Raw genomic sequence first — 27,952 nt, 5'->3', positions numbered from 1 at the left:
GTTGTTAAAAAACTCGTTAGTAAATTTTTATCAATAGCTTTCAAATCCGTTAGTAATATTAAGAGATTTATTAATAGAGTTTCCGTTATTATTACTAATAGATTTTAAATCCATTAATAAATTTGATAGAAAAGTAATTTATTAACAGATATAAAATCTATTGATAAATTCGTAAATAAATTACCAGCGAATTGAAATTCGTTAATAAATTTATTAAAAATTTAAATAATTTTAAAATAATTATTATTTCGATTAAATAATAAATTTTATTATTAATATTATCTTTTATTAATTTAATAAAATATAAAATTATATTATTATTTTTAGTAAGTTTTTAATTTATGTTTAATATTTATTAGAAATATATAGAAAGTGAAAATAAGAATGAGAGAAAATGATTAAAAAAAAGGAAAAAAAATAATAGAAAAATAAAAATTATAAAAATAAGAAAAGTGATTAGAAAAATGAAAGAAAAAGAAAAAATAATTAGAGAAGGAAATAAATGAGAGAAAATAATAAAATAATATAGATAGAAAAAAAATGATAAAAGAAAATGATATGAGAGAAAATAATATAAATGATAATTATGGAGAAAATAAAGAATAAGAGAAGAAAGGGAAGAAAATAATGGAAAAGGAAATAGAGAAAGTGATTGAAAAATTATGGAAAAAAATAAAGAAAATAGTAGAAGAGGCAAGAGAATGAAATAAAAAAATAAAAGAGATGAAAGGAAAATAATAGAAAAAAAAGAAAATGATAGAAAGGGGAAAAAATACAATAAAAAAAATAATAAAATGAATGAATGATAAAAGGGGAGAGGTAATGTTATATTTATAAATGTAAATTATTATCGGATTTATTAATAGATTTGTAACTTGTTATTAAATATTTTTAAAAAATGGGCTTTTTTCTCTATAAAAATTATCAATGAATTTTAAATTCGTTAATAAATGTGTTGATAATTAAAAAATATAAATTTTTAAAATTTTAAATCCGTTAATAAATATGTTGATAATTGAAAAATATAAATTTTTTTTAAGAATGTATAAATTTTATGAGAGATGTGATTTTAAATTTATAAATAGATTATATTTATTGATAAATTTAATATTTTGTTTACTTATTAAATGTTCAAATCTATTAGTAATTTTTTAAATATATTACTACCAGATTTAGAATTCATTAGTAAATCACTAATAAATTTATTAACGAATTTTAAATTAATTAATAAATTTCAGCTCTAATTATTTTATATATTTATAAATTATCAATAAATTTTAAAATCCCTTAATAATATTAATAGATTTCAAATCTGTTAATAAAATTTTACATAAAATTTTTTATATTAAAATTTACTAATAAATTTTTAAATTTATTAAAATTACTGATGGATGAAAATTTATTAGTAAAATCCGTTAGTAATCCAAAATTTTTTATAATGTATATTTTAAAAATATAAAAATATATATAATATTACACATTAAAAGTCTACCGTGAAAAAGGTATATATAATATATAATAATTAAAAATTTTATGTAAAATTGATATTTAATTTAATACACTCACGGACTTACAGACTTAATCTGATAATAAATGTATCTGAATAAATTTGAGAGATTTTAAATTTTACTTTTTAATTCACGATCTTTATTTAAAAAAAAATTAATTTAATAGTTTTTTTTTTTTTTGAAATAGGGGATTGGGGGAGTCGAACCTTAGACCTCTCAAGATTACAAGAATGCACTTTCCACCAGACTAAGTCTCAGAATGCAATTTAATTTAATAGTTGTAAGACTAGTTTTTATATGGGATGGAACTTGGATTACTCGATTTCAATAAGCCTGTATAGGCAATTAGGTAGAGAAGGATTACTTTGCTATTATTATTAATAAATATTATTTCTACACATATTTAATTAAATAAGACATTATTGCTAATTAATTTCAGCAATCATTAAGAGATGAAGTGTGTAGATGAGATTATTATCACGTGATCTTCAAACAATGGAGTAGTGATTGCTGAATGAAAATAGGAGAATAGGACAACTATTAATAAAGTCTTGTATACTTGTACATAATTTCTTCACATCATTAATATATAGTCTAAAGAATTTAAATTTTATTTATATATAAAACTCATTAATTATTTTTTTAATTTTAAAAAATACATTAAAAATTTATTAATTAATTTTAATTATAAAATATTATAAAAAAGTCTAAAGTGTTTTAATTATGAAGATGGTAATTAGTAGATTTAACTGTTAATATAAGTATTGAGCATAACAGCGAACAGAATCACTTTGCAGTTTGCACTTTTATTTTTTGTACGACATTAGCATTTTCTTACGTTTTAAGGAGACGTACAGTTTTATTACTAGACAGGCTCCATCTTGATGGCTCTAGGTTTTCTCTTTTGTGCTGCTATATGTATTTTTTTAATTACTTTTTCCAATAGTTTACAAAGAGTATTATATTTTTTCATGTTTGATTTTAATATATTTAATATTTTATTTTAAAATATTTTTCGATAAAAACATTCAGAGTTTTAAAAATAAGAGAAAAAAGATAGGTTAGAAAACTAAAAGTTTTATTAAAATTCCTCAAAAATTGAAAAAATGAGTTTTTAAGTTTTTAATAGTTATGAAAAACTATTTATAATAGAAATAAAATTTTAATAGGCAAAATTAAAATATCCAAAATATCTAAAAAAATAATTAAAATACAAAATTGACTCCCTAAATAATGAAATTTTCATATTGAACTTTGTAATAGGCCTGCGGCCCTCATCACACTTTTTAAAAGTCGTGAATTATACGGATTCAATAGGGCAAATTTCTAACAATGGTGTAAAGCAAATTTATGTCATTCAAATGGATCTAAAAGGAGTTCAAAATCATATTTATATGATTCATATATATTAGGAGCATGCTTCAACTCATATGGGACAGATTTGGTGCAACACTTGCAATCATAGGCTTAGGGAGCCTAATCAAACCTATGGGCTAAAACTACACAAAGAGAAGCCTAAAGTGAAGATCAAGTAAGGCTTTTGTGAAGATTCAGCTTTGTTATGATGGGCTTGCTATATTTTTATTATTTAACACTTGTTTTATTTTAGCTTTGTTTTGGCTTGTATTCTGACCATACTTTATCTTTTAAAATTTAGAGTGTTGAGCCATGCTTTGAGCTTATGTTTTAATATTTATGTGTTATTTTAGTGTGTGATTGGGTTTGGACCTTATGTATTTAAGTCAGGTCCAAGAAGAGTGTCTTAGGGTTTTATTTGTTTTTCTCCTTACTATATAAGGATAAAAAACAATTGTAAGAGGGAGCTTTTAATCAAAATTTCAGAATTCTTTTCATGCCTTTGGCGTGTATTGCTTTGAGTGAGAGTGAGGATTTGCTTTCATCAATTGCACCAGGAATCTTAGCTAACTTATCAACTATTCGTTGGGGCGTTTGTCAGATTCTCATCTAAATCCTTCGATCATTGGTGTTTCAGCTTCTCTAAGTTTGGGGTGCCATAGGAGGTGGGTTTATCAAATCTTTGGATTCCATATCTACTTGTGCGTGTGGGTTTGAGGCTTGTGCCATAGGGTTCCGTGTCAGTTGGTATCAGAGCCAAAGTGAGGTAAATTCTGATTTATCTTAGGATCTAGGGTTTTTGAGTTTTTATTTTCTTCCTTGTTTTCGGTGAAAGTTTGTGTGTCCATGGCTGCACCTTCTTGATTATTAATCATCAAAAAAAAAAAAATCGCCTTTGCCTTATTTACCTTGATCTGGCCGAAATTGTGATATGCTTCCTTTTTCATCTATATTGCCTTACCTATCTCAATTAATTGCAGTAATTTATGGGAATCAATTTGAATATTGAATTTTGAATTTGGTCGAATCCAGATTAGAAGATAAAAGAAATTCTGCCTATTTCCTAAAGTGCACATTTAGAGCAATTGCATCTAAATTGATTTGATGTCAAATCATTCTTTTAACACCAGAATTTTCGTCCATATTTCTGATCTGAGAGAAATTTATATTTTTCTTTTCTGATTCTATTTGTGGGGTTTTGATACTTTCCTTTTTGGGTAGATTTAAATAGATCTATATTTAATTTGCGTTGAAGTGAATTAAATGCAATATTTTTTGTCCAAGTTCTTTTTTATTTGATTTCTAAGTTTCTTTTTTTGGTTTAAGCTTGCTTTTGCTTCCTTTACATTGCTGGAGTATTGTTTGCTTGTGTCTATACTCTAGGTGATATTTTTCAAGTAGCACAAAACCTAGTTCATGTGTTACTTTCCAACTTGTCAGTGTCTTCTTTCTAGTTTTTGCGCGCTTCCTTCTTTCTTTAGGATTTCTTCTTTGTTTCATTAAACGCACCTTGTGATTAGTTGGTTGACCTTAGTTTCTGAAGTGCAATTAAAGAATCAGCAAAAGAATGGTAAGAGTGCAAACACTTGAGTACTTTTTTTTAACACAATATTTGCTAGTTCTTTTTGTTTTTTGTTGATTTAAGGTAGGATGAGTAAAGACAAGAATGTGGTGGATCGTACTGATAGAAGTGAATCGAATATGGGTAACGATTATAAGCTCTTTAAGAAGTCAGTCAGTGGTGAGTTACAAAGGCTCAATAAGACTCTTGAGAGGTTGACTGAAACTATGGAGAGTTTGAATGTCTCACAAACTTCCACTTCTACAAGAATACCTCAAAAAACTCCTAATTGCAATAATGACTATGATGATTCGGATGTGTTGGTTAATAATGTGTTGCTTGCTGCACATTGTGAGATGCTTGTTGTTAGGCATGCTCTGAATATGCAGGTTAAGGAAGAAAGCCTAGAATAATGGAAAAACATATTTCACACTAGGTGTTTGGTTAATGGAAAAGTGTGTACTCTCATAATTGATGGAGGTAGTTGCACAAATGTGGCTAGTATGTATATGGTGGAAAAATTGGGCTTGGCTTCTATTAAACACCCTAAGCCATATAGATTGCAATGGTTGAATGATTGTGGTGAGGTTAGGGTTACACGCCAGGTGGTTATACCATTTTCTATTGGTAGGTACAAGGATGAGATATTGTGTGATGTGGTACCTATGCAGGCAAGCCATATGTTGTTGGATAGACCGTGGCAACATGATAGAAAGGTGCAACATGATGGGTTCAATAACAAGTACTCCTTCACTCATGAAGGACAGAAGGTTATACTCGCTTCTTTATCACCTCAAGAGGTATATGTTGATCAAATAAAGATGCTGGAGAGGGAGAGGGAGGCTTCGGCCTTGGCCACAAAGGGGAGTGAGAGCTTGAATTCTGCGGAAAAGATGAGAGAAAAGAGTGAGTTTGAGGGTAAAGAGGCTGGAAAAGAATCAAGACTAGTTCAAGGAGGGAAGGTGGAGAAAGAAAAGGAGAAAGAAGAGGCTAAAGTTCCAATCTCAACTTCCATAGAGATTGAAATTGAAGAGGAAGTTGTAATGCATGAATCTAATGTAGTTGTTGTTGAGAATTCCATCAATGAACTTATAGAAGACGTTGTGAATGATGAGGGACATGGGGAGCACGTGATTGATGAGGTGGAGGAGGCAAATGAGACTGTTTTAGAAGTTGTAGAGGAGAATGGGTCACATCCACAGGATCTTTCTATGACTAATATTTCTATGCCTAGTTCATTTGTTCTTGATGTGCAGGTTGTTGATGAAAACATTCATGACGAAAGTTTTATCCTATTTCCACCTATTCAAAAGGAGGTCTTTAAAGATACATGGGTTCCTAAAGCTTCCCCTTTTGACATAAATATCAGCAAGATTCGAGGACAAATCTTTTTTAAAGAATGAGAGAATGATACGAATTCAATAGGGCAAATTTCTAACAATGGTGTGGAGCAAACTTATGTCATTCAAATGGATCTAAAAGGAGTTCAAAATTATATTCATATGATCCATATATATTTGGGGCGTGTTTCAACTCATATGGAACAGATTTGGTGCAACACTTGCAATCATAGACTTAGGGAGCCTAATCAAACCTATGGGCTAAAACTACACAAAGAGAAGTCTAAAGTGAAGATCAAGTAAGGCTTTTGTGAAGATTCAGCTTTGTTATGATGGGCTTGCTATATTTTTATTATTTAACACTTGTTTTATTTTAGCTTTGTTTGGGCTTGTATTCTGGCCATACTTTATCTTTTAAAATTTAGAGTGTTGGGCCATGCTTTGGGCTTATGTTTTAATACTTATGTGTTATTTTAGTGTGTGATTGGACTTGGGTCTTATGTGTTTAAGTCAGGTCCAAGAAGAGTGTCTTAGGGTTTTATTTGTTTTTCTCCTTACTATATAAGGATAAAAAACAATTGTAAGAGGGAGCTTTTAATTAAAATTTCAGAATTCTTTTCATGCCTTTGGCGTGTATTGCTTTGAGTGAGAGTGAGGATTTGCTTTCATCAATTGCACCAAGAATCTTGGCTAACTTATCAACTATTCGTTGTGACGTTTGTCAGATTCTCATCTAAATCCTTCGATCATTGGTGTTTCAGCTTCTCTAAGTTTGGGGTGCCATAGGAGGTGGGTTTATCAAATCTTTAGATTTCATATCTACTTGTGCGTGTGAGTTTGAGGCTTGTGCCATAGGGTTTCGCGTCAGTGCATCTCAAAATTTTTTTTCCGAAAAGCTATCGTGGATCTCGTCGACCGCAAAAATTAAGTCTGATCCAAGGCTACCGTATAATTTAAGACTAGTTGCACACGTCATTTATTAACTAATAAATTAATTTTATTGAGCAATTTCATTATTAAGGTTAAATGTCACTACGTTGTTTTTCCTAGTTTAAACATGTGGATGTGTTTCTTGTTTACGTAATTATGTATTGCAATATTGTCAGTATTAACTAATGTTAATATAATGGACTGAGAAAAGCCTTTAACCAATCACTTCACATCAATAACTAATTGACCAACTAAAATTGGAACCATAATTGACTAATAACCCTCAAGCTCTAGTAAACTCCACCTTCTTTCTCTTATGGGGATTCTTTTTCTTGCAAAACATTCCTAGCTTATTTACCCTCCCTTTACCTCCACTCAGATCCCAATCCCTTCACTACCAAACACATGCATATATATAGTAAAACAATCTGTCCAAGGAAGAGTATATAGATAGTGCTTACATGCAATGGAGATTAAGCTAGAAGATGGAAACTCTCATGATCACCATCTTAAAGAGAAAAAGCTTCCCTTCCTGGAATCTGCAGGCTTGCCCATGCCTAACACAGAACAGAAAAATCTGATTCAGAAAGCTATTGCTCAGACATTTAAGAGCACAGCCTATTTGGCCAATCTCTTGCCTACAGGAACTGTTCTTTCTTTCCAACTCCTGTCGCCCATATTCTCCAACAAAGGACACTGTGACTCAGTTAGCAGGGTCATGACCATAGTGCTAGTAGCTCTCTGTAGCTTCTCATGTTTCTTGTTGAGCTTCACTGATAGCTTCATAGACAAGACTGGGAACGTTTGTCATGGATTTGCTACAGTTCATGGGTTATGGATTATTGATGGGTCTGGTACTATTGCACCTGAGCTTGGTGTCAAGTACCGGCTGCAGTTTATAGATTTCATGCACGCCTTCATGTCAATACTTGTGTTTGTTGCTATTGCGCTATTTGATCAGAATGTGGTGAATTGCTTGAATCCAACACCATCAGCTGAGATGCAAGAAGTCCTCGGGGCATTGCCAGTGGGGATTGGTGTAGTTTGCAGTGTGTTATTTGTTGTTTTTCCTACACAGCGCCATGGAATTGGCTTCCCTCTATCTGCTATTTGATATATACTTGGTGCCTGCTCCCTAAGATGTGAAGTTGGGAAAATCTTGCCTAGATCAAGGTGTATAAATACCCAACTAATGAAAATTTCTTAAGCATAATATTTTTATGTGAGACGTACGTGCTGAGATTTTAAATAAAATGAGAGTTATTAGTTATGTGTACACCCACTAAGAGGTATTAATTATGAGACCCACTATGATTAATGTAGTAAATTATACTTAGCGAAGCAGAAAAATTCTTAATTTTAATGTAGCAAATTATACTTAGCAAAGCAGAAAAATACTTGATTATTGAGGCCTTGGACCATCATCATGGGTTCAAGATTTTATCATTAACGGAATCCCCATTCGTTCTCTTTCTGCCCTTTCACAATATTAAAAGCTCAATCTCCTATAACTACTCAACTAACTAAAACCAGCAACTAAAACTCCCCCCAAAGGTTTCTGGTCGCAGCTGCAACAAATCGCTCATCCTTTTACTCCCTGTAATTTGTCACTCACTGCAGCATCCATATATATATATTAAGCTTGAAGCTATCAGCTGAATCCAAAAGTCAGGAGAAATTAATTTGACTTTATATGTACACACAAAAAGAAGTTAACATCAGCCACCAGGCCTTTCTATAGTGAAGAAGTACATAAAAGAACAAGAACAAGTATAATTTAGATCACATGAATGATCCCAAGGTGAAAGATAAATCATATGTCATACTGCCTGAACGAAAGTTTCATTGACAGAGGAAAGTTGCAGAGTACAGTTATTGTTTATTGATGCTCTATAATTGTTAAAAAAGGAAATCATTGATCTTTCAATAAGCCATTGGGATGGCTAGGACAAATGAATATCTAACCTGCTAAAACATAAATAAGGTTACATAGAGCAATGTATCTATGCATGGAAGAAGACTTTAACAAGGTGTACTTCATTTGTTGAGATATGATGGTGAAGGCTGATAGCAAATTGGAATCCATGCCCCAAATGAAAAACAAAACATAGCTTTATGTAAATCCCACCACATGCTAGGCTGATAAATTCATCAGCTTAATTGCTAACAGCTCAGCAGCTTCCCGCACCTTTCTTTGATCCCAAAATCCACACACCAATTCATTCCATGTTTCCCAGTCAGGAACACATCCATCCAGCACCATCTCATCAACAATACGAGCGGAACTGTGCAGGTCTTTTTTATAGCAAAAACACTTTATTAGAGAATTGAATGTCTCATATTGAACTGAAATACCTCTTGTACGCATACTTAAATACAATTGGAAGGCTCGACTTTTATCGCCATCGCTAGAAAGACCTTGGACTACTATATTATTAATCCTAACATGAAGGCTCCATGTTAATCTGCTTGGTGAGATCCCCCCAAGTACCATCTCTTCGAGGAAGTTTGCAGCCTCCTGAAACTTGTGATTTTCGCACAACCCATTTATGATCTTCCTATACAGCCCTGCATCTGGTTTTATGCCCTGAAGCTTCATTCTGTCAAGCATCTCCACAGCTTCAGGAAGTTTTCCTTCTTTACAGAGGCCATTTATTAAGGTACTATAAGTTATCATATTAGGTTTACAGTTTTTGCTAATCATCATTTTCAGTAGTTCCATGGCTTGTGAAGATCGCTGATTTTTGCAAAGACCATCCATTAAAGAACTGTAAGTAAACACATTTGGCTCAATGCCTTTGGTCTTCATATCTTCGAGGAATCCCACAGCTTCATCCATATTATTAGACTGTGATAAACCATGTATCAATGAAGTATACATAACCACAGATGGTGAACAACCTTTTGTTTCCATCTCTCTAAACAACTCCTTTGCTTCATGAATCTTCCCTAGTCGACAAAAACCATTTATCAACGTACCATATGTATATGAATCGGGAATACACCCATGATTAGGCATCTCTCTAAATATCCTAAGAGCAGCATCAAAAGTTCTACTGTCCTTGCAAAGGGCTTTGATAAGGACATTGAGAGATACAACACTAGGTGAAATACCCATTTCTCTCATATACCGGTAAAACCTCATTGCAATCTTTAACTGGTTCTCTTCCACAAGAATAGCAAACACGGTAATATAAGACTTCTGTGTGGGTTTGCATTCAAAATCATTCATCTTATGGAAAACCCTGATGGCATCTAATGGCTTATGCACTCTGCCATAGGCTCTGCAAACAGAAAGGAATATATGTTCCGTGATATTACATCTTTCCTCCTTCATTCTCTCAAGCATCTCCTCAGCTTTTCTAAACTGGTTTACAGAGAGCAACTTGGAGATCATGACACCAAATGTGGAATGATCATGCCTAAAACCATTACAGTACTCAGCGGTGGCAGAATCAAATATGAGTAAAGCTTTATGTACGTCCTTTTCTGCCCGTATCAGCTGCTCAACTTGAGAAGGCTTGATTTTTTTCGACCATTTCAACAAAGTTTTCATGCCTATCACTACCTGTTCCCTTTCTCAACAGTACCTTAATACCAACAGCAAAAACCGCAACTGCTGCAACTTCTTTAAGCCGTAAACCACGCAATAACTAAAAGAAAATAAAACAATATACGAAGTGGCGCATTAGGTAGTGTGGTAGAGTCGATACAGATCTTATTCAAGATAAAAGGAAGGCTATTTTTCTTCAAGCATTTTATCAAACAGGTGGAGGGCGAGAATCCAAGAGATGAATGTTGAGAACGATAGAAACAGCGTTCCCTTAAACGACGTGGTTTTGACGGTGTGAAGGAAATAAGAGTATGCAGCGAGGACTTGCAAGAAGCGCAATTGATTTCCCCTCGGTTACTAATGCTTATGAAGCAGGGTTGGGCCATCCCTAAGCCCTTTATGTCAAACTTACAGAATTACCAAATGATGTAAAAAAAAAAAAAAACTAGTATTTAAATTAAATAATAATAAATTTTAATTTAGTTATAATAAAATCATATTTATATTATTATGTTTTAGATTTAAATTTCCAATGAAAAACTAAATAATAATAATAAATAATTTTTACTAAATAAAAAAAATTAAATCACATTAATGCAAGTGAAGCAATGTATAATGTCCTTAAAAAGTTGTTTAATTTTTGCAGTTTTGAAATTTATATTAATTTTAATTTTTAATAATAATTAGTTATTAATACTTTTAATAAAGTTATTGACAACACATATCTTGAAACAGGTTTTTTGTTTTCTTAAAAATATAAATACTAAAATTCATTTATTTAACAAGAAAATATTTTTAATATTTAAATTATTTAAAAAATTAATTAATAAAAATATTTCTCTAATTAAAAAAATTAAGTCATTGATTTCATTTTTTCAAAATAAAAATTTCTACATTTTGAAAATTTTATTAAGTTATATATATATATATATTTGTTAATATATTTTATTTTTAAAATTAAAATTAAACAATAAAATTTAAGTAATTCAATTTAATTTTTTTAAATATTAATTATTTTTCCGCAAATAAATCTAAATTTAAAATTTTATCATATTTCTAAGTTAATTCTACTTTGCTCATAGCAAAATAGTAATGTGAAGACAAAGGACAATTACACTAATTAGGGTGATTCTGGACCTAAATTTGGCAATTTAAGGAAATTGAAATCCATCTGATCTTTATAATTTGATTCACTTCCAATTTATAAAGATTTTTTTCTTGTTTCATTCAAAATCATATCCATAAGCTTAAATTTTGAACCAACCGACTCCTAGCACTAGCAGCGCAGGCCGCACACGAAAACAGAAAAATCAGAGTTAAGAGTAGTGTATAATGTACAATTATGGTATGAGTTTCAATGATTGGAGGCTTGAAAAGAATCAAAGACACCTCAATCTTTCACATTGAGTGGTGGCATTAGCTTAAGACCAAAGCTGCGTGTTTATTCCAGGGCCCCCTCCTAGGTAGTTATGTTCTGTGAATTGTGACCTATGAAAGAGCATGAAAGACTTTTCCCTGTTTAATAGATACATGTGTCGATCCTACGACCTCATTTCCACAGATTCATGGAAATAATCTCGTCGTTTCTGCAATTTCATCCCGTGACCTTAGGTTTAATAACCCTTTGAATAAAAAAAAGTCTTAGATGGATAGCTGCCTCCAATATCGCGTTATAGAGATAAACTGTCAATTGTAAAACGATGAGAGAGGATTGGACAAGACCTTGCTCATCCTCACAAGCCTCTCTCTAAGGATAAGTGGGCCTACTCTATCACCCCATTCTAACTAAAAATCACGCCCACGATATTATCTCCACCCAAATTTATTTTTCTTTATTTGTAATTTACCTCAAGCAAGCATCTCCCATCAAGATATTATCATATTCTAATTTCCATTTCATTTATACACCGTTGATCGTGTGGTAAAATTAATACGTGGTTCTATTATCACTTACTAGCGTGGTCCGCCGATGCATGTGATCGTAACTGAACTCAGTAGCTCCAGAAGGCAATTAACCGCTCGACTTGACATTTGAGAACCACAAAAAACGGTTCTCTCTCCACCATAAGAGCTCACTCTAGCTACCAAAAGCACATTTGCCACCCCTCTCTCTCTCTTTCTGTCTCTGAGTACAATCATGGAGTCGCGAGTGCTGTCACGGGCAACCACCACTACCGTCCATTCTTTGCCTCATTTACGGAGGCCCATGCGAGAGAGCAGCACTTCAAGCTTTGTCTCAATGAAACCAATTGGAGCTGTTGGTGAAGGCGGTAACATCATATGGGGGAGGCAGCTCCGTCCATCTCTGCTCCTGGAAAGCTCTCCAGCAGGAAAACGGGAGATTCTCAGGCAGAACATGGCAGCCGCTTCATCTCCTGCTGAGGGAAGCGATTCCTCCGGGTGAGGTCCGTTTCCTCCGTTCTGACTCCATCCACTCTTTCCTTGTCAGATTCTGACATGCCGTTCGCATGCTGTTTGACTTGATACTTTTGCAGGGATGCAAAGATTGCTCCGGTAGGTTTCTTTAACAAATATCCGGCACTTGTCACCGGATTTTTCTTCTTCATGTGGTAGGTCAAACCTCCGTTTTATCTTCCTTGCTATAATTCGAACATTACAAGATTTGATTTCTTTGCTTTTTTTTGGCAGGTACTTCTTGAACGTGATATTTAACATACTTAACAAGAAAATCTACAATTACTTTCCTTATCCTTAGTGAGTAGAGATTTAGATGCTATATTTTAATGCAGTGCATTTAAAGTGCGTTAAGTGAGAGTGGTTTTGACGAGAAGTCTTGTGAGATTTGTAGTTTTGTTTCGGTGATTCATTTGTTCGTTGGAGTTGTGTATTGCTTGGTTAGCTGGGCCGTCGGTCTTCCTAAGCGCGCTGTGAGTAGATCATCTTTTAGGCCCATTACGTTTGTTCACGTTAATCAATTATAATTTTCATCATAGCTCACTTTGTCTTGTTTGGCCTAATTTAAGTTCGGGCACTTTAAACTTAATTGATCTTTTATCTGAATAATGGAGGTTTCAGACTGCGTTAGGAGCAATCCTGATAACTTTTATTGGTGCTTTATATGTAGCCCATTGACTCAAAGCTCTTGAAGGTGTTGATACCTGTTGCTTTGTGTCACGCAATAGGCCATGTGACCAGTAATGTCTCATTTGCAGCAGTTGCTGTTTCCTTCACCCACACGATCAAAGGTGATATAGAGAAGTCATTTTATTATTCAAATTATAGGGAACTAACATTATTGACTTTTTCATTACACCTAAATAATGGTTTTGTTTCTTTTCAGCGCTTGAGCCCTTCTTCAATGCTGCTGCTTCTCAATTCATTCTAGGCCAGTCAATTCCCATTACTCTATGGCTTTCACTTGCTCCTGTGGTCATTGGTGAGCCTTCTTCTTCTTCATCTTCTTTCCGTCTGCAAATGTCACAGCACCTAATTGGTTTCTGACAAACTTCTATTGGGAATACAAAACCATGTCACATTTATTTTGAGCATTTTCCTTAAATATGGAACTTCTCTTTGATTTCGCATGAACGTTTATCATGTAGATAAATCTTAAGACATGCATGTCATGTGAATAGGATTTGTGCAGTCTAAGAACAGGTTTTGTCCGTTAGGGGCTGTTAAAATACTGGTAATCTTTTATGACATTTAAGTTGTGAATAAAATATAGGTGTGTCCATGGCTTCCTTGACTGAGCTTTCATTCAATTGGCTCGGGTTCATTAGTGCTATGATTTCCAACATCTCCTTCACTTACAGGAGTATCTACTCAAAGAAAGCTATGGTAATTTAATTTGCACTCATTTTTTTATTTTTCTACCAAGTGCTATTTTGGTTTTAGAAAATGCCTTTTGGTATTAATTGCCTGTGTTTTTTTAATTCTCTTGCAGACTGATATGGACAGCACTAATGTCTATGCTTACATTTCCATCATTGCTCTCATTTTCTGTATCCCGCCTGCCATTATTGTGAGTAATTAAAACCTTGAGTCCCCTGAGGTTTCATGTTCATAAGATTACATTCAACCTTTTGAAGTCTCTCCACGCTTGCCTGATTTTGGGTCATGTTATCTTTCCAGGTTGAGGGACCACAACTACTGAATGTCGGGTTTAAGGATGCAATAGCTAAAGTGGGCATGACCAAACTCATCTCGGACCTCTTTTGGGTGGGCATGTTTTATCACCTATACAACCAGGTAATAATCTTCTGAAATTCTAATAATCCTTGTCACAATCATCGTCTCCAATCCCATCGTTTCTTTTAAAATGCGCCTGCGACATTGTTTTTGAGAATAATAAAACAATTTTTGTGAATCAATTTTCAGTTGGCTACCAACACTTTGGAGAGGGTTGCTCCTCTGACCCATGCAGTTGGCAATGTTCTCAAACGTGTATTTGTGATTGGCTTCTCAATCGTTGTCTTTGGTAATTAAAAAACATCCTTTCATTATTATTATCTCTTAATTATTATTAAATTTTCATCTTCCATTAAAAAAAAAAAATCATATCTCATGCTTCCTTCCTGGCAGGTAACAAGATTTCAACACAAACTGGTATTGGAACATGCATCGCAATTGCTGGTGTTGCAATCTACTCTTTCCTCAAAGCCAAGATAGAAGAGGAGAAACGAGTGAGTGTCAACATCAACAATAGATTAAAATTTAGACTTGAGGTTCTCCTTAATAAAAGAAAATAACTCTTAAAGTTGGTTTCTTTGCAGCAAAAGAAAGCGGCTTGAGGTTGGAAAGAGGAATCAACATGATTTGTAAAGTGTTGTTCTGTGGTTTCAAAGATAAAAATGACAATCGAGTGTCCTGTTTGTCATTATGATGCTTTTTTTTTTCCAGCAATTTTCTATGATTCATGTTCTCTTAAAATAATGTTGTATCTATTGCTCTGTTCCTCAGGACAAACCTATATGGTTAGAATCTCTAGAGTGAGTTTGACAATAATGAGAATTAAATATGTGAATTTTCATTGCCACAAACTTGTCACCAAAGAAATAAAATTCAGCTAACAAGAATAATTATTCACAATTATAATTTTATTTTGTTGGGAGAACACTAGAAATATTTAATTAAAAATTTTAAATACATATTATTAATTTGGGCAGTTATATTCTTAGAAGACAGGACTTAGCTTACATGCATATGATTCATATAAACTAAACTGAAAAAACATATGTATGCATCATGTGTACAATGGTACAAAGCTTAAGAAAACAATCCAATCGCATTGATCAAAGCCATGTTTCTAGGTAACTAGTCGATGCGGAAATCCCACATGAGATGATTTTAGTTTAGAGTAAATCTTAAGATTTTAAATATATCTAATTATTTCAGAAGATCCGTTGCATAATTTACTTGTAAATTTGACATAAAATGTTTTATTATTAAATTTATGTCCTTTAATGGCCTAGTAAGCCAAGGGGAAGAGTAAATAGTAGAGCCCAAAGTGAAAGGTGAGACATTGGGCTGCCTTGGGCCCACTAACAGAAACCGGAAATATGGAAACCGAAAGGGTCGAATCCACCAAATAACAAAATTGTTCTTTCTAAGAACCCAGCCAAGCCATCTACGACTATAACCTTCATCAATTTTCCTTTTTTTATTTTTTTTAAACAAAAAAAGGAAATTAATTTGGTGTTTTTGCTCACATGATGAACATTATATATCACAAAACCAAAAAGAAAATAATAATAATAATAATTTTAATATTCTTGCTCTCATTGAAATCTCTAATTTCCCGAACAGATAAAAAGAAAATGTTAATTGATTCGGTCTTTCTCTTCCTTGACTATTACGATATTTACTTCTCAATAGAATAGAAAGAAGGAGAGGATTGGAAAGCCAAACAAATCGCGATTTTACTATTCTCTGTCTCTCTGTTTCTTTATCTTTTTGGTTTGTGTTTTGGTAACCCTAATTCTTTCAATTTGTTGATCTCGAGTTCGCGATCGCTTCAATGGAGACCAATTCTGAAGGTGAGAATCAGAATAGAGGCACCAGTGGCGGCAACAACAATATTGGGAATTCTAATGAAGGACAGAGCAAGCCCAAACGTCAGATGAAGACTCCTTTCCAACTCGAAGCTCTTGAAAAGGCTTATGCTTGTCCGTGCACTTCCTTCTTAATGTTACTCCTTTTTTTTTTTTGAGCTTATGGATGTTCAGATTGGCTTTTGTTGCAATTTTGTGATTTCCTATGTTTTTTTTTCTTCTCTCTATTTTTCTTTCCTTTTGTTTTATTTGTGTTTTTGTGTATTTGTTATTGTATGCAAATGCTGATCTTTTGCTCTTTTACGGTGTGTATGTGTTTGTTTATTCTGTTGAATTTTTGTGAAGTGAATGAATTTTGTTGCTTATATGGGTAAATTTACTGCTTTATCTATGCAAGTGTTTTCAATTTCAATGTAAATTTGGTTTGGTTTGATCATTTGGTGCTTTATTCATGATACAGTGGAGACATACCCATCAGAAGCTATGCGGGCAGAATTATCACAGAAGTTAGGTCTCTCTGATAGGCAACTGCAGATGTGGTTTTGTCACAGGAGATTAAAGGACAAAAAGGAGACTCCTGCAAAGAAGCCTCGTAAGGCAGTACAGTTGACGGAATCTCCTGTGGAGGAGATGAGGGCAGTAGAGCCTGACCCTGACCCTGACCCTGACCCTGTAAGTGATTATGGGTCTGGTTCAGGTTCTGGCTCTAGCCCATTTATGGAGCCAAGGAAGGTGTATTTGGATGATGTGCCAATGATGAGGAGGCACTATGAGTCGTCACCTCAGTCAGTCATGGAACTTAGAGCTATTGCATGTGTGGAGGCACAGTTGGGGGAGCCATTGAGAGAGGATGGGCCAATTCTTGGGATGGAGTTTGATCCATTGCCACCTGATGCGTTCGGGGCCCCTATAGGTATAAGCAGCTTGACGAATTTTCTTTAAGACTGTTTTGCATCCTAATTTATTTATTTATTTTTATTTTTTTATGCTGTATTGCTTTCACTTATTTTTTTTGGTTAAACCATGTCCGATAGCAATGACTGAGCAGCAGAAGCGGCCCTTGCATTCTTATGATGCCAAAGCATATGAGCGACATGATGCAAAATCCAGCAAAGTTGGTTTCTCAAATTCTTTATATGAGTACTCATGTTATATTCAGCATATGTGGCATGCACATTGATGGATTGGATTTTTGATATTTCATTCCAGCTATGAAATTGCAACATGGTTATGCTTGATGAGCCCTAACTAAGCATCTATTATTGTAGTATGTGGTTTTAGTGGGTTCTTTTCCCAGTCTCAAGTCTTTGGTGTTTCCCATATTTTTTTTTAAACATTCACCTTGTTGTTCTCTGTCTTGCTTCTAATAGATAAACCCATTATAAGAATGACAACTTTCATTTAACATTTAAAATAGTTAATGTGCTTCTACAATAGCCTAAAGTTAGGTGGCAACCTGGAGTTGAAAAAAAAAAAAGAATTCCTGCTGGAATTTGTATCAATCGAGTCAAGTCTTGTCTATATTGATCAAGTTCTTAAGGCTACTTTTCTCTTCATTTCTATCATGCTTATTAAAGGCATGCTTGAGGCTCAAGGCTCACCCGGTCCTAACCCTTGTGCCTCTACAGGAGAAAGGGAGGCAACATTCCACTCGCCTTATGAGTGCAATTGTTCGAAGGGCAAGGCTCTAGAAAGGAACATCTTTTTATTGCCACCTTCGGCATGCACTTCATTAGCAAAAACACTATCACTAAATCCAAAATTTGCATTTCTACCAAAATCCTACATTGACCATTGGAAAGTAACATTGCTGGTGATAATTACTCTCCAAAATCTCATCAAACCACCACACTCATGATCATAAACTTCCCACATTTCCATTTTCAACACTCATGGTCCTTTTAATCCCTCTTCTCATATATGTTTTTAATTTATCTTATTATCTTAATCACCTTATCGGGTTTTGTAGTCCACTGATTTTAGTTGATCTAAAAATATCCATTTTTTAAATATTACTAATGTTATGTGGGTTCTTATTTCAATATTTTTATGTTATTTCTTCATTATTCTGATTTTTATTCTTTTTTTTTTTTTCAGAAAAGACATTAACATTGCTATTTAGTTAATTTATTTCTTGCTTATTTACCATCTAATTCATGAAGTATTATTAACATATTATTTAGGTCATATATTTCTAGGTTATCTAAAATTGTTTTTCCTTATTTTTTCTAACAATAAGAGGGCTATTTGCATTTGTATTTGGATATAATTAAGGTGTTTTTAAATGCCAAAATTTGTGTTTAGTTTATTTTCCAACGAGTTCTAAAATGGATGTTAATGGAAATGTCTATATTTTGTACTTCTTTATGCTTATTAGTGCTTTGTAGATTGTTAATCTTACTAAGTTTGGTTAAATAGAGCTATATCTATTATTATTATTTTTTTTATTTTTATTTTTATTTTTCATTGAACTTTATTTTTGAGCCCCGGCTCATTCAGACGTGCACCTTTCGCCTTGTGCCTAGGCTCCAAGACCCTTTTGCACCTTAGTGCACCTTGAGCATCAAAGGCTAAACAAGTATCTGGTAAAATGAAATGATTTAACAAGTTTGCCTGCTTTTTTGCTGTTCCACTCTCTGTTGTAGTTCCTCTTTTCCTGTCTGTTTGTATTAACATGCTAAAGTTCTCCAGGGAACAATGGATTCTTCCTCATAATGCATTTGTATAAATTGTTTATGATGTCAGTGTTCTTAGTTTTAACTAGTGCATGCATTTCCAAGTCAACATAAGGCATCTCATTACATAGTGTATTATAGCTTGGTTTATATTGTTAAAATTCTAATTACATGTCAGGCATCTGCAAGGGCTTCTCATGAGTATCCGTTTATCCAAGACCAGTCCACTATGAGATCTGATGCATATGGACAAGTTGCTCGATCTCCTTATCATGATCCTGCCCTTGATATTCTGAAGGGGAAAGCATCATTCGTGCATGAAGATGAACCATTGGCCAAGGTTCAAGGTGTTCGTCTGTCATCTCAACCAGGAAAGAAGGGACATGTCTTTTCATCGCTTCACAGGGATGATGACTATCTCCTTCAGCATGAATCCTTTACAAACAATAGAATAAGTGCTCACGCTATTGGTCACCCAATTATGGGATCAGAAAATCCAGATATTTTTCCTGACGCTCAAATCTTCCATACTGATACAGGTCCGCAGGTTGGAAAGAAATGCAAGGTATCTTGAACTATTTAAAAGTGTTTGAGATATTTTTGTCTTCTTCCTTTTTTAATGGGCTGAGATCATATACGGTTGATTATTGTAGAATGATGAAGTTAGAATTGCGAGGGAAGTTGAAGCTCAGGAAAATCAGATCCGCAAGGAGCTTGAGAAACAGGACCAATTGAAGCGGAAGGTACTGTCTTATCAATCATGTTCATGACATGTTGATAAATATAATTGATTCTTATCTGATACTAATATTGAACCTTTTAATCGTAGAGCGAAGAGCGCATGAGGAAAGAAATGGAAAGGCATGAGCGTGAAAGACGGAAGGAGGAAGAAAGGCTGATGCGCGAAAGGCAGCGAGAGGAGGAGAGATCACTGCGTGAGCAAAAACGTGAACTTGAGCGAAGGGAAAAGTTTTTACAGAAAGAGTACTTAAGAGTGAGTATGGGATTTATTTTATGCCAATATTTTTATCTTGAGATCAAGATTATCTCTGCTGTATCTATGTTTTGATTTTGAGATCAAAATCATCTCAACTGCATCTTCTTTCTTTTTGTTTATTTTGATTAAAAGGCTGAGAAAAGGAGGCAAAAGGAGGAACTTCGGAGAGAGAGAGAGGCAGTGAAGCGTCAAGCTGCAATTGAGAAGGCGACTGCTCGCAGGATTGCTAAGGAATCGTTGGATCTTATAGAGGATGAACAGTTGGAACTCATGGAATTGGCTGCTGCAAGCAAGGGGTTAACCTCAATAGTTCACCTCAACTACGATACTTTGCAAAATCTCGAGTCATTTAGAGGTAATGATGCCTTGTTGAAGACCTTTAAGATGAATTTTTTTACTTTGTATGTGGTGTGTCAAAAATCTGCCCTATAGAATTTAAATAGTTTCCAGTTTATCTAAACAACATCAGGAGTTTCTGCAAAGGTTCTATTTGACATTACTACGAAGTTGTCTTTGAGAAAAACACTTTTTAAAGCATATTAGTTAGAGGTATTAAAAATTCATTTAGAATTTAGTTTTTCATGTTCTAGAATATTTTAACGTGCTAGCTTCAGGAAAATTCCTATGCACAGTTGAATTTCTAATCACTTAATAGCCTCACCAAATAGGATCATATGCTTGGCATACCAATACAAGGTTGATTTTTTTCTTCTCACAAAGATGAACCAACTGTCAAGGAGCTCCAATTCACTAAAATTTCAAAATTTTGCGTCTTGACTGCATTCCAACTTTTATGCATTATGCATCTTCTTTAATGCTATTTCTGGTAAAAATACTGATGAGATCTTTTTATTGTTGCTATGTCATCATTTTTGTGCACTACTTATTCTTTTCCTTATCAATTGAAACCAAACTTTCTTTTTTATTTTTGCCAGACTCTTTGAGCTTGTTCCCACCGGAGTCCATACAATTGAAAAAACCATTTGCTATTCAACCTTGGATGGATTCAGAGGAACATATTGGGAATCTTCTAATGGTGTGTCCAAAGATCATCTTTATTTCACTCATATACTTATTTCCTTTCTTGTTTATCTCGTTGTACTTTTTTTTATGGATATTTCATGCCAGATGAATTTTGATGATCCATCCCTTGTGCATATTCTGCTCTTAATTTCATTTTTAACCCATGGTGATTTCTGAAATTGGGAGGAACAATAACTGCTTTCAGTTCATGCATGTTTCTCTTTATTTGTATATGTGTGTATGTGTGACTTGGTAAGTGTGCTTTCCTGCTAGGTTGTGTGATTCAGATTTTAGCATTTATTATGTTATTTATCAAGCATCTGATGCATGAGGTACATCTAGTAGTCTAATTCTGCATATGAAATTCGGGTTCCTCTTGTTTGTGGCCTCCCTTCCTTTTCTGTCATAAATTTTCGTTATATATGTTATTCACTCTCCTAAAATTGTTCTGTGCTTGTTGTATTGCTTGACAGGACAATTTAGTTAAATCTCAATTTAATGCCTCATTTTGAGATCTCATATTTTTTTTCTTTTTTGAATTCAGGTATGGAGATTTTTTATTACTTTTGCTGATGTTCTTGGGTTATGGCCTTTTACCCTTGATGAGTTTGTTCAAGCTTTTCATGACTATGTGAGTGAGTAACAGAGGGGTTTTCTTTTCTTTTCTTTTTTCTTTTTGTTTAAAAAAAAATCTAGTTTCATTTTTGGCATCCGATTTTTCCTCCCTATTTACATTCATATTACTTTTGTTTTTAGGATTCGAGGTTGCTGGGTGAGGTACATTTTGCTCTTCTGAAATTGATAATCAAAGATATTGAAGATGTTGCTAGGACACCTACTGGATTGGGAACAAATCAAAATTGTGCTGCTAATCCTGAAGGTGGACATCTGCAGATTGTTGAAGGGGTAACTTGTCTCCTCTAATATGTCAAATTGTGGATGGTGTGTGATTTATTGGCATCATGTGGTTTTCATTCTCTTTTTTACTGTGTATTTAGGCATATATGTGGGGCTTTGACATACGCAACTGGCAGCGACACTTAAATCCATTAACTTGGCCTGAAATATTCCGGCAATTGGCATTATCTGCTGGATTTGGGCCACAGTTGAAGAAAAGGAGTTCAACATGGAAATACTTGGGTGATAATGATGAGGTTTGCCCTTTGAGTCATTTTTGGATTTTCTCGTATTGCTCTCTTGCTCTCTTTCTTTCTCTCTCTCCCACATGCACACACACACACACACACACACACAAACCAACCACATAAAACTGGTATAAGGTGAATTGGGAAATGAGCTCATATTCTGAGCTGAATGTTAAGGTAATAAAGATGAGATGTAGATAGAGATTACCTGAAACTAGGCAGATTGAGAGGAACAGGGAAAAAATAATTCTATAAATGGTAACCATTAGCTATAACTGAATCTTAGCTTAACAAGATCTATCTTTTGATATTGCCATTGAATGTAATTTTATCAGCTACTTGTTTGGTATCAATGAGAAAATGGTTACAATTGATAGCACATATATGATTATCAGTTGCATGAATGGATGTCTTAGTTTGCAGCTATCTTTTAATCTAACAATTCACAATCTAGATGAAAATTTGGGCTGTTGGATCAAATCATTACTTTAAGGTGTAATATGCCTAGGGCTCTAGCGTATGTTTTAATTTGATAATGCTAATGTGTTTATGTAAAACAAATTTGCTTATTTACACAACTTGATGACATTCTTTTAGCTTATGTTGCTTTGTTGAGCAATTGAGTGCATAATTACTTTATGATACATTGATACTTTAATTTCTACCTTTTTATTTAATTGCACATGTCTGTAATTTTCAGGTTAAAGGTTGTGAATATACAATTTCAACGCTACGCAATGGGTCAGCAGCTGAAAATGCATTTTCATTAATGCGAGAGAGGGGCTTACTACTTCCTCGAAGATCTAGGCATCGGTTGACACCTGGAACGGTTAAGTTTGCAGCTTTCCATGTTCTTTCACTTGAGGGAAGCAAGGGTTTAACTGTGCTAGAACTTGCAGATAAGATTCAGGTGAGTTCTTCTATTTGTCATAAGTTTACCTTTAACCCTGTTATGACTTATCATTTTCTACATTGCATTAGAAATCTGGGCTTCGGGACCTGACAACAAGTAAGACACCTGAAGCATCTATATCTGTTGCCTTGACAAGGGATCAAAAGCTTTTTGAAAGAATTGCTCCTTCAACGTATTGCCTACGGGCGGCTTACAGAAAAGATCCTGCAGATGCTGAGGCAATACTTTCAGCTGCTAGGAAGAAGATTCGGATATTTGAAAATGGGTTTTTAGGTGGAGAAGACGGTGATGATGTTGAAAGAGATGAAGATTCTGAAGGGGATGTCGATGAGGACCCTGAAGTTGATGATTTAACTACTCCATTGAGTGCTAACAGGAGTGGAGATCATGCTATTGATGCAAACACTTGCTCAGGGAGTAGAAAAGATAATATCTGCAATGGTATTCCACTAACTGCACAAAATGATCCCGTCAAAGAACCCTCATCCATCCATCTGAATGGCCCAAAGGATGCGAAGACTCCAAGTAGCACTGTTCAATGTGTCCCTCGTGAAGATGTTGTGGTGAGAAATGTAGATCAGGAAAATATTGAGATAGATGAGAGCAAGTCAGGTGAATCATGGATTCAAGGACTTGCAGAAGGGGAATATGCTCATCTAAGTGTTGAGGAGCGTCTTAATGCACTTGTTGCATTGGTTGGTATTGCAAATGAAGGAAATACCATTCGTGCTGTACTTGAGGTAAATGCTCTCTCCTACTAGTTGTATGTCAATTACTAAGCCACTATTTTCTGGAAGAGAGATGAATTCAATTTTGTTAAAAAAAAAAAACACTACCCTCCCCTTTTTTCTCTCTCTCTCTCTGTGTGTTCCCTTTATTTTAAATATATATGAACTGGTAGTATCTGCTTTTGCAGGATCGTTTGGAAGCTGCAAATGCTCTCAAAAAGCAAATGTGGGCTGAAGCACAATTAGATAGAAGTCGCTTGAAAGAAGATATTTTGAGTAAATTAGATTTTCCAACTTATATTGGGGGCAAAGCTGAAATGCAAGTTACCGGTTCTGTAGTGGAGGGTGGCCAAAGCCCATTGCTTCTTGATGATAGTAAAAATAAGGAGGCATCTCCAAGAATTGCAGAAGACCAAAAACTGTTCCCTGCTTCAGGAAATGTCCAGAGTAACTACAACAGCGGTCCTACCGAAAAAGCCTTGATGGTTCAAGATCTCTCCATGAATCCAGATAACTTCTCAAGTCAGCAACATGGATATGCTTCAAAAAGATTACGCTCCCAACTGAAAGCTTATATTGGCCATATAGCAGAAGAGACATATGTCTACAGGTCCTTGCCTCTTGGACAAGACCGCAGACGGAATAGATACTGGCAGTTTGTAGCGTCTGCTTCTAAAAATGATCCTTGTTCTGGTAGGATCTTTGTTGAATTACATGATTGCAACTGGAGGCTTATTGACTCTGAAGAGGTATTCTAACTTGTTTGCTGCACCTACATGTGTTTTTTCATTCTTCTTATGAAATTAACGATGATAAGTCTGTTAACTTATGCCTTATAGGAATCTATGACAATAAGTTTACTTATTTTCATAGACTGTTATTAATGTCTTAATTCATCCATGCCATGTCTTTTAATTGGGCAATGCTAACATCTGACTTGTAAAAATGATGTTATTAAAAGGTATGCATTTAGTTATCTATTAGACATAGATACATATTCATAATTATCTGATTATTTAAGCCATATGGAGTTGTTTATCAAATGATGGTTGTTTTAGGACTAATAGGATCTCCTCCTTTGCCTATTCTACTTCCTGTTGTCTCTTTGTGGAAGGTTGTCCTTGCATTAGGGGATTTTTTTTAAGTTGCTCTTCCCTTTGTCGTGGTTTCTCTTTCTTAGATCATGAAAGTGGGAAAATTGTCTTTTGATAATTGTTTGGATGTCAGTATGAATTTGGTCATTTAATTAGTTATTCTGTGGCTTATACCTTTCAGCATGTGTTCATTAACATTATATTCAATTCCGTTTATTTGTAGGCCTTTGATGCCCTTTTATCATCTTTGGATACTCGTGGCATTAGGGAATCCCATTTGCGAATAATGTTACAAAAGATTGAGAAATCCTTCAAACAAAATGTCCGAAGAAACTTCACGTCCAAAAACATCGTATGCCAAAATGGAATTGCTGCTGAGAATGAAGCTGGTGAAGCAGATTCTAGCCCTAATTGCTCAGCTGGCATCAGCAGTCCAAGCAGTATGGTTTGTGGTTCCAACTCAGATACTTTGGATACATCTTCTTTGTTCAAAATTGAGCTTGGGAGAAATGAAATGGAAAAGAAAGGTGCCATGAAAAGGTACCAAGATTTTCAGAAGTGGACATGGAAGGAATGCTTCAATTCCTTAACTTTGCATGCCATGAAATATGGGAAGAAAAGGTGTTCAGAGCTGTTGACCACGTGTGACTGGTGTTTTGATTCTTATCTAGCTGAAGACCCTGACTCTGTTTCTTGCCACCAGACACTCAATGCTGCTAATAAGAGTTCTAATTTTTCAGAACATGTAATTCAGTGTAAAGTCAAAAGGAAATTAGAACCTGGGGTTTGTGATACTTCTCTACCTCTTGGAATCAGATTGCTGAAGGCTCTTTTAGCTTTCATTGAGGTGAAATTTGCATTTTGAAATTACAGTTTATTAATAATTTTCCTACAATCTGACATCTCAATGTACTGGAGATTATGTCTTGTTGACTCATTTATTATTTGCATATTTTAATGAATAGGTATCTGTTCCACCAGAAGCTCTAGAGTCATTTTGGATGGAAATTCACAGGAAGACCTGGGCCACAAAGTTGAACATGTCATCTTCACCTGAGGAACTCCTGCAGGTTCTGGACATACTTCAGTTGAATTATGTTAACCAACAAAACTGTTGTGGTTTGTTTGACATAAATATATGGTACCCAGTCATAGTTGCCTTGCTATATTTTTTGCTGCATTGCATGCAAGATATATTAGTCTTCTGCATCTATTCTTGCATTGGTTCTATAATTCTTTTTGCTGCAGTTAAATGTAGTGCAATGACATTCTAAGATTATCAATTTGCATGGTACAATTGCATATAGATGGATTAAATGTATTTATATCCATTTGCTTCTTTAAATGGATATATGCCTATAGATGTGCAGTGTGACAAGTTGCGGTCAGCCATTGTCATAAGTTGTCATATTATGCGTAACATTGGGTCTTCATTTTTCCAATATTATGGTATGATTTTACTTGATTAAAAATTTATATTGCAGATATTGACTGTGCTTGAGAATGCCACAAAACGAGACTTTTTATCTGCTAACTTTGAGATGACAAAAGAATTATTGGGTACTTCCATTTCAACAGAGAGTGCATTATTTGGGTCTACTGATCTAGGACCACTTCCTGTGCTGCCCTGGATACCAAAAACCACTGCTGCTGTGGCTCTGAGGCTTTTTGAGCTGGATGGTTCAATTACATACATTCAGCATGAGAAGGCTGAACCTAGTGAAGACAAGTCGGCTAAAGTACATTTGGTCAGTTTTTTCTCCTCATCCTCTGTTTCTTCTTTTTTGTGTCTTTGTTTACGTCTCTTTCCTTTCTTTTTACCTTATTTTCATGTCCGTCTATCTTGGGGGACATATTGGTGTGCTTTAAGCATTGGTGGGTTTCTCCTATGAGGTAGGCTGGCAGAACAGTTATCAAGTTGTATGTGGGCATATGTGGCAATTGGCTTGTCACCTTAATATGTCTTTTAGTGAACAATCTTGAGAGATTTTTTTTTTGTTTTTAAAATTCATTAGGTAACTCCTTCCGCTTGTATGCAGAAGCTTCCTGCAAGATACTCTCCCTTCAAGAATAAAGAGATTGAGCTGAAAGGACCAAGGCAATATGAACATGTCAATGAAGAGCGCTTGACTGACTTGCATAGCAAACGTAACAGCCAAAAACGTAGGCGAGGAGGCCGTGATCAAGGATACGGTACAAAGTGGCCTAGAAGAGTACCTGGTCTTAAATCTGATTCAAATAGGCGTAATGCTAGGGAAAATGAGAAATTTAATATAGGATCAAAACAAGGGCGAAGGGCAAATGCAAAAGGTTCTGGTCGAGGTCTTCGAACAGTTAGGAGGAGGAGAACGGAAATGATGGTAGCTGAGGAGCCTGTAATTGGTCGTATGAGCAATACTGTTGGCCCAAGTAGCTATGGTGGATCGTTAAGGAACTTGGGTGAGGAAAATTGGGGCGTTGAAAAGGTGAGGATGGATGTGGATGATGCTGATAATAGTAACAGTGTGGAAGCAGAAGAATCCGATGATAATGTTGAAGCAGAGGGATATGAACAAGGAAATTGGGAGCAAAGTTTTAATAGAGCCTCCAATAGGTGGAATAGAACAGTAATGGAAATGAGTGATGATGATGGGGATGGGGATGGGGATGGGGATGGGGATGGGGATGGGGATGGGGATGGGGATGGGGATGGGGATGCTTCGGGAGATGATAATGGCATTGAAGAAATTGGAGCGGAAGAGTCAGAGGGAGACATAGAGATAAGTGAGGGTTCAGATGGAGTAGGAAACAAGATAGAGAATGAGGAAGGCTCAGACTCGGAAGTTTCAGATGAGTATAGTGACTGATAATTGTTGGGTTGATAAAAGTCCCAGCAGTCGGTCATTTTGCTGTTGAGCTGCATCATTTTTGGTCTTTTGCAGCTTAAGCAGCGGCAGAATTTATGGCATAAGAGAACCGAGAAACAAGGTTGCCCCTTCCAATTTATGGTGCAATATAATGTAGAAGGTAGAAGTAAAAAATTAGTAAATCCTCTTGGTAATTCATAATTGTTAACGAGCATTGGATTGTAACTTGTAAGCTCAGCGTGTGCCATCAAATATTGAGTTTTTCATTC

General features: G+C 34.6%; 4 protein-coding genes across 8 annotated transcripts; 3 read left to right on the top strand and 1 right to left on the bottom strand.

Annotated features, from left to right (window-relative positions):
* Window positions 1–7,161: 7,161 nt before the first annotated feature.
* On the top strand, window positions 7,162–7,809 carry LOC110604888 (protein DMP4). The gene has a single exon (XM_021743177.1). The coding sequence runs from the start codon at window positions 7,162–7,164 to the stop codon at window positions 7,807–7,809; it is 648 nt and encodes a 215-aa protein (XP_021598869.1).
* Window positions 7,810–8,493: 684 nt separating this feature from the next.
* Window positions 8,494–10,617, bottom strand: LOC110604809 (pentatricopeptide repeat-containing protein At5g46100). The gene has a single exon (XM_021743118.2). The coding sequence runs from the start codon at window positions 10,249–10,251 to the stop codon at window positions 8,830–8,832; it is 1,422 nt and encodes a 473-aa protein (XP_021598810.1). The 5' UTR covers window positions 10,252–10,617; the 3' UTR covers window positions 8,494–8,829.
* Window positions 10,618–12,264: 1,647 nt separating this feature from the next.
* LOC110605129 (triose phosphate/phosphate translocator TPT, chloroplastic) lies at window positions 12,265–15,251 on the top strand. 2 transcript variants are annotated; one of them, XM_021743466.2, is made up of 12 exons: window positions 12,265–12,648; window positions 12,744–12,818; window positions 12,898–12,963; window positions 13,058–13,136; window positions 13,334–13,454; window positions 13,550–13,645; window positions 13,937–14,049; window positions 14,156–14,233; window positions 14,344–14,460; window positions 14,590–14,689; window positions 14,794–14,894; window positions 14,985–15,251. In XM_021743466.2, exons 1-12 carry the CDS (start codon window positions 12,386–12,388, stop codon window positions 15,000–15,002), a joined length of 1,227 nt encoding a protein of 408 aa, XP_021599158.1. In that variant the 5' UTR covers window positions 12,265–12,385; the 3' UTR covers window positions 15,003–15,251. The 2 variants fall into 2 exon arrangements, with proteins under 2 accessions (XP_021599158.1, XP_021599159.1); XM_021743467.2 differs by having other exon boundaries at window positions 12,511–12,653.
* Window positions 15,252–15,392: 141 nt separating this feature from the next.
* Window positions 15,393–27,952, top strand: LOC110605128 (homeobox-DDT domain protein RLT1). 4 transcript variants are annotated; one of them, XM_043952742.1, is made up of 18 exons: window positions 15,393–16,376; window positions 16,723–17,175; window positions 17,297–17,376; window positions 19,116–19,502; window positions 19,591–19,680; window positions 19,767–19,931; window positions 20,067–20,289; window positions 20,870–20,970; window positions 21,502–21,588; window positions 21,714–21,863; window positions 21,956–22,111; window positions 22,803–23,012; window positions 23,084–23,755; window positions 23,932–24,492; window positions 25,061–25,684; window positions 25,803–25,907; window positions 26,322–26,585; window positions 26,880–27,952. In XM_043952742.1, exons 1-18 carry the CDS (start codon window positions 16,229–16,231, stop codon window positions 27,681–27,683), a joined length of 5,280 nt encoding a protein of 1,759 aa, XP_043808677.1. In that variant the 5' UTR covers window positions 15,393–16,228; the 3' UTR covers window positions 27,684–27,952. The 4 variants fall into 4 exon arrangements, with proteins under 4 accessions (XP_043808677.1, XP_043808676.1, XP_043808679.1 ...); XM_043952741.1 differs by having other exon boundaries at window positions 26,877–27,952; XM_043952744.1 differs by lacking the exon at window positions 26,880–27,952 and having other exon boundaries at window positions 25,803–25,978; window positions 26,322–26,463.

The sequence above is a fragment of the Manihot esculenta genome, chromosome 17 (genome assembly GCF_001659605.2).
Source record: "Manihot esculenta cultivar AM560-2 chromosome 17, M.esculenta_v8, whole genome shotgun sequence".
NCBI lineage: Eukaryota > Viridiplantae > Streptophyta > Magnoliopsida > Malpighiales > Euphorbiaceae > Manihot > Manihot esculenta.
Note: the sequence above shows the minus strand (reverse complement) of the source record. Positions and strands in the feature narration are given on the sequence as shown.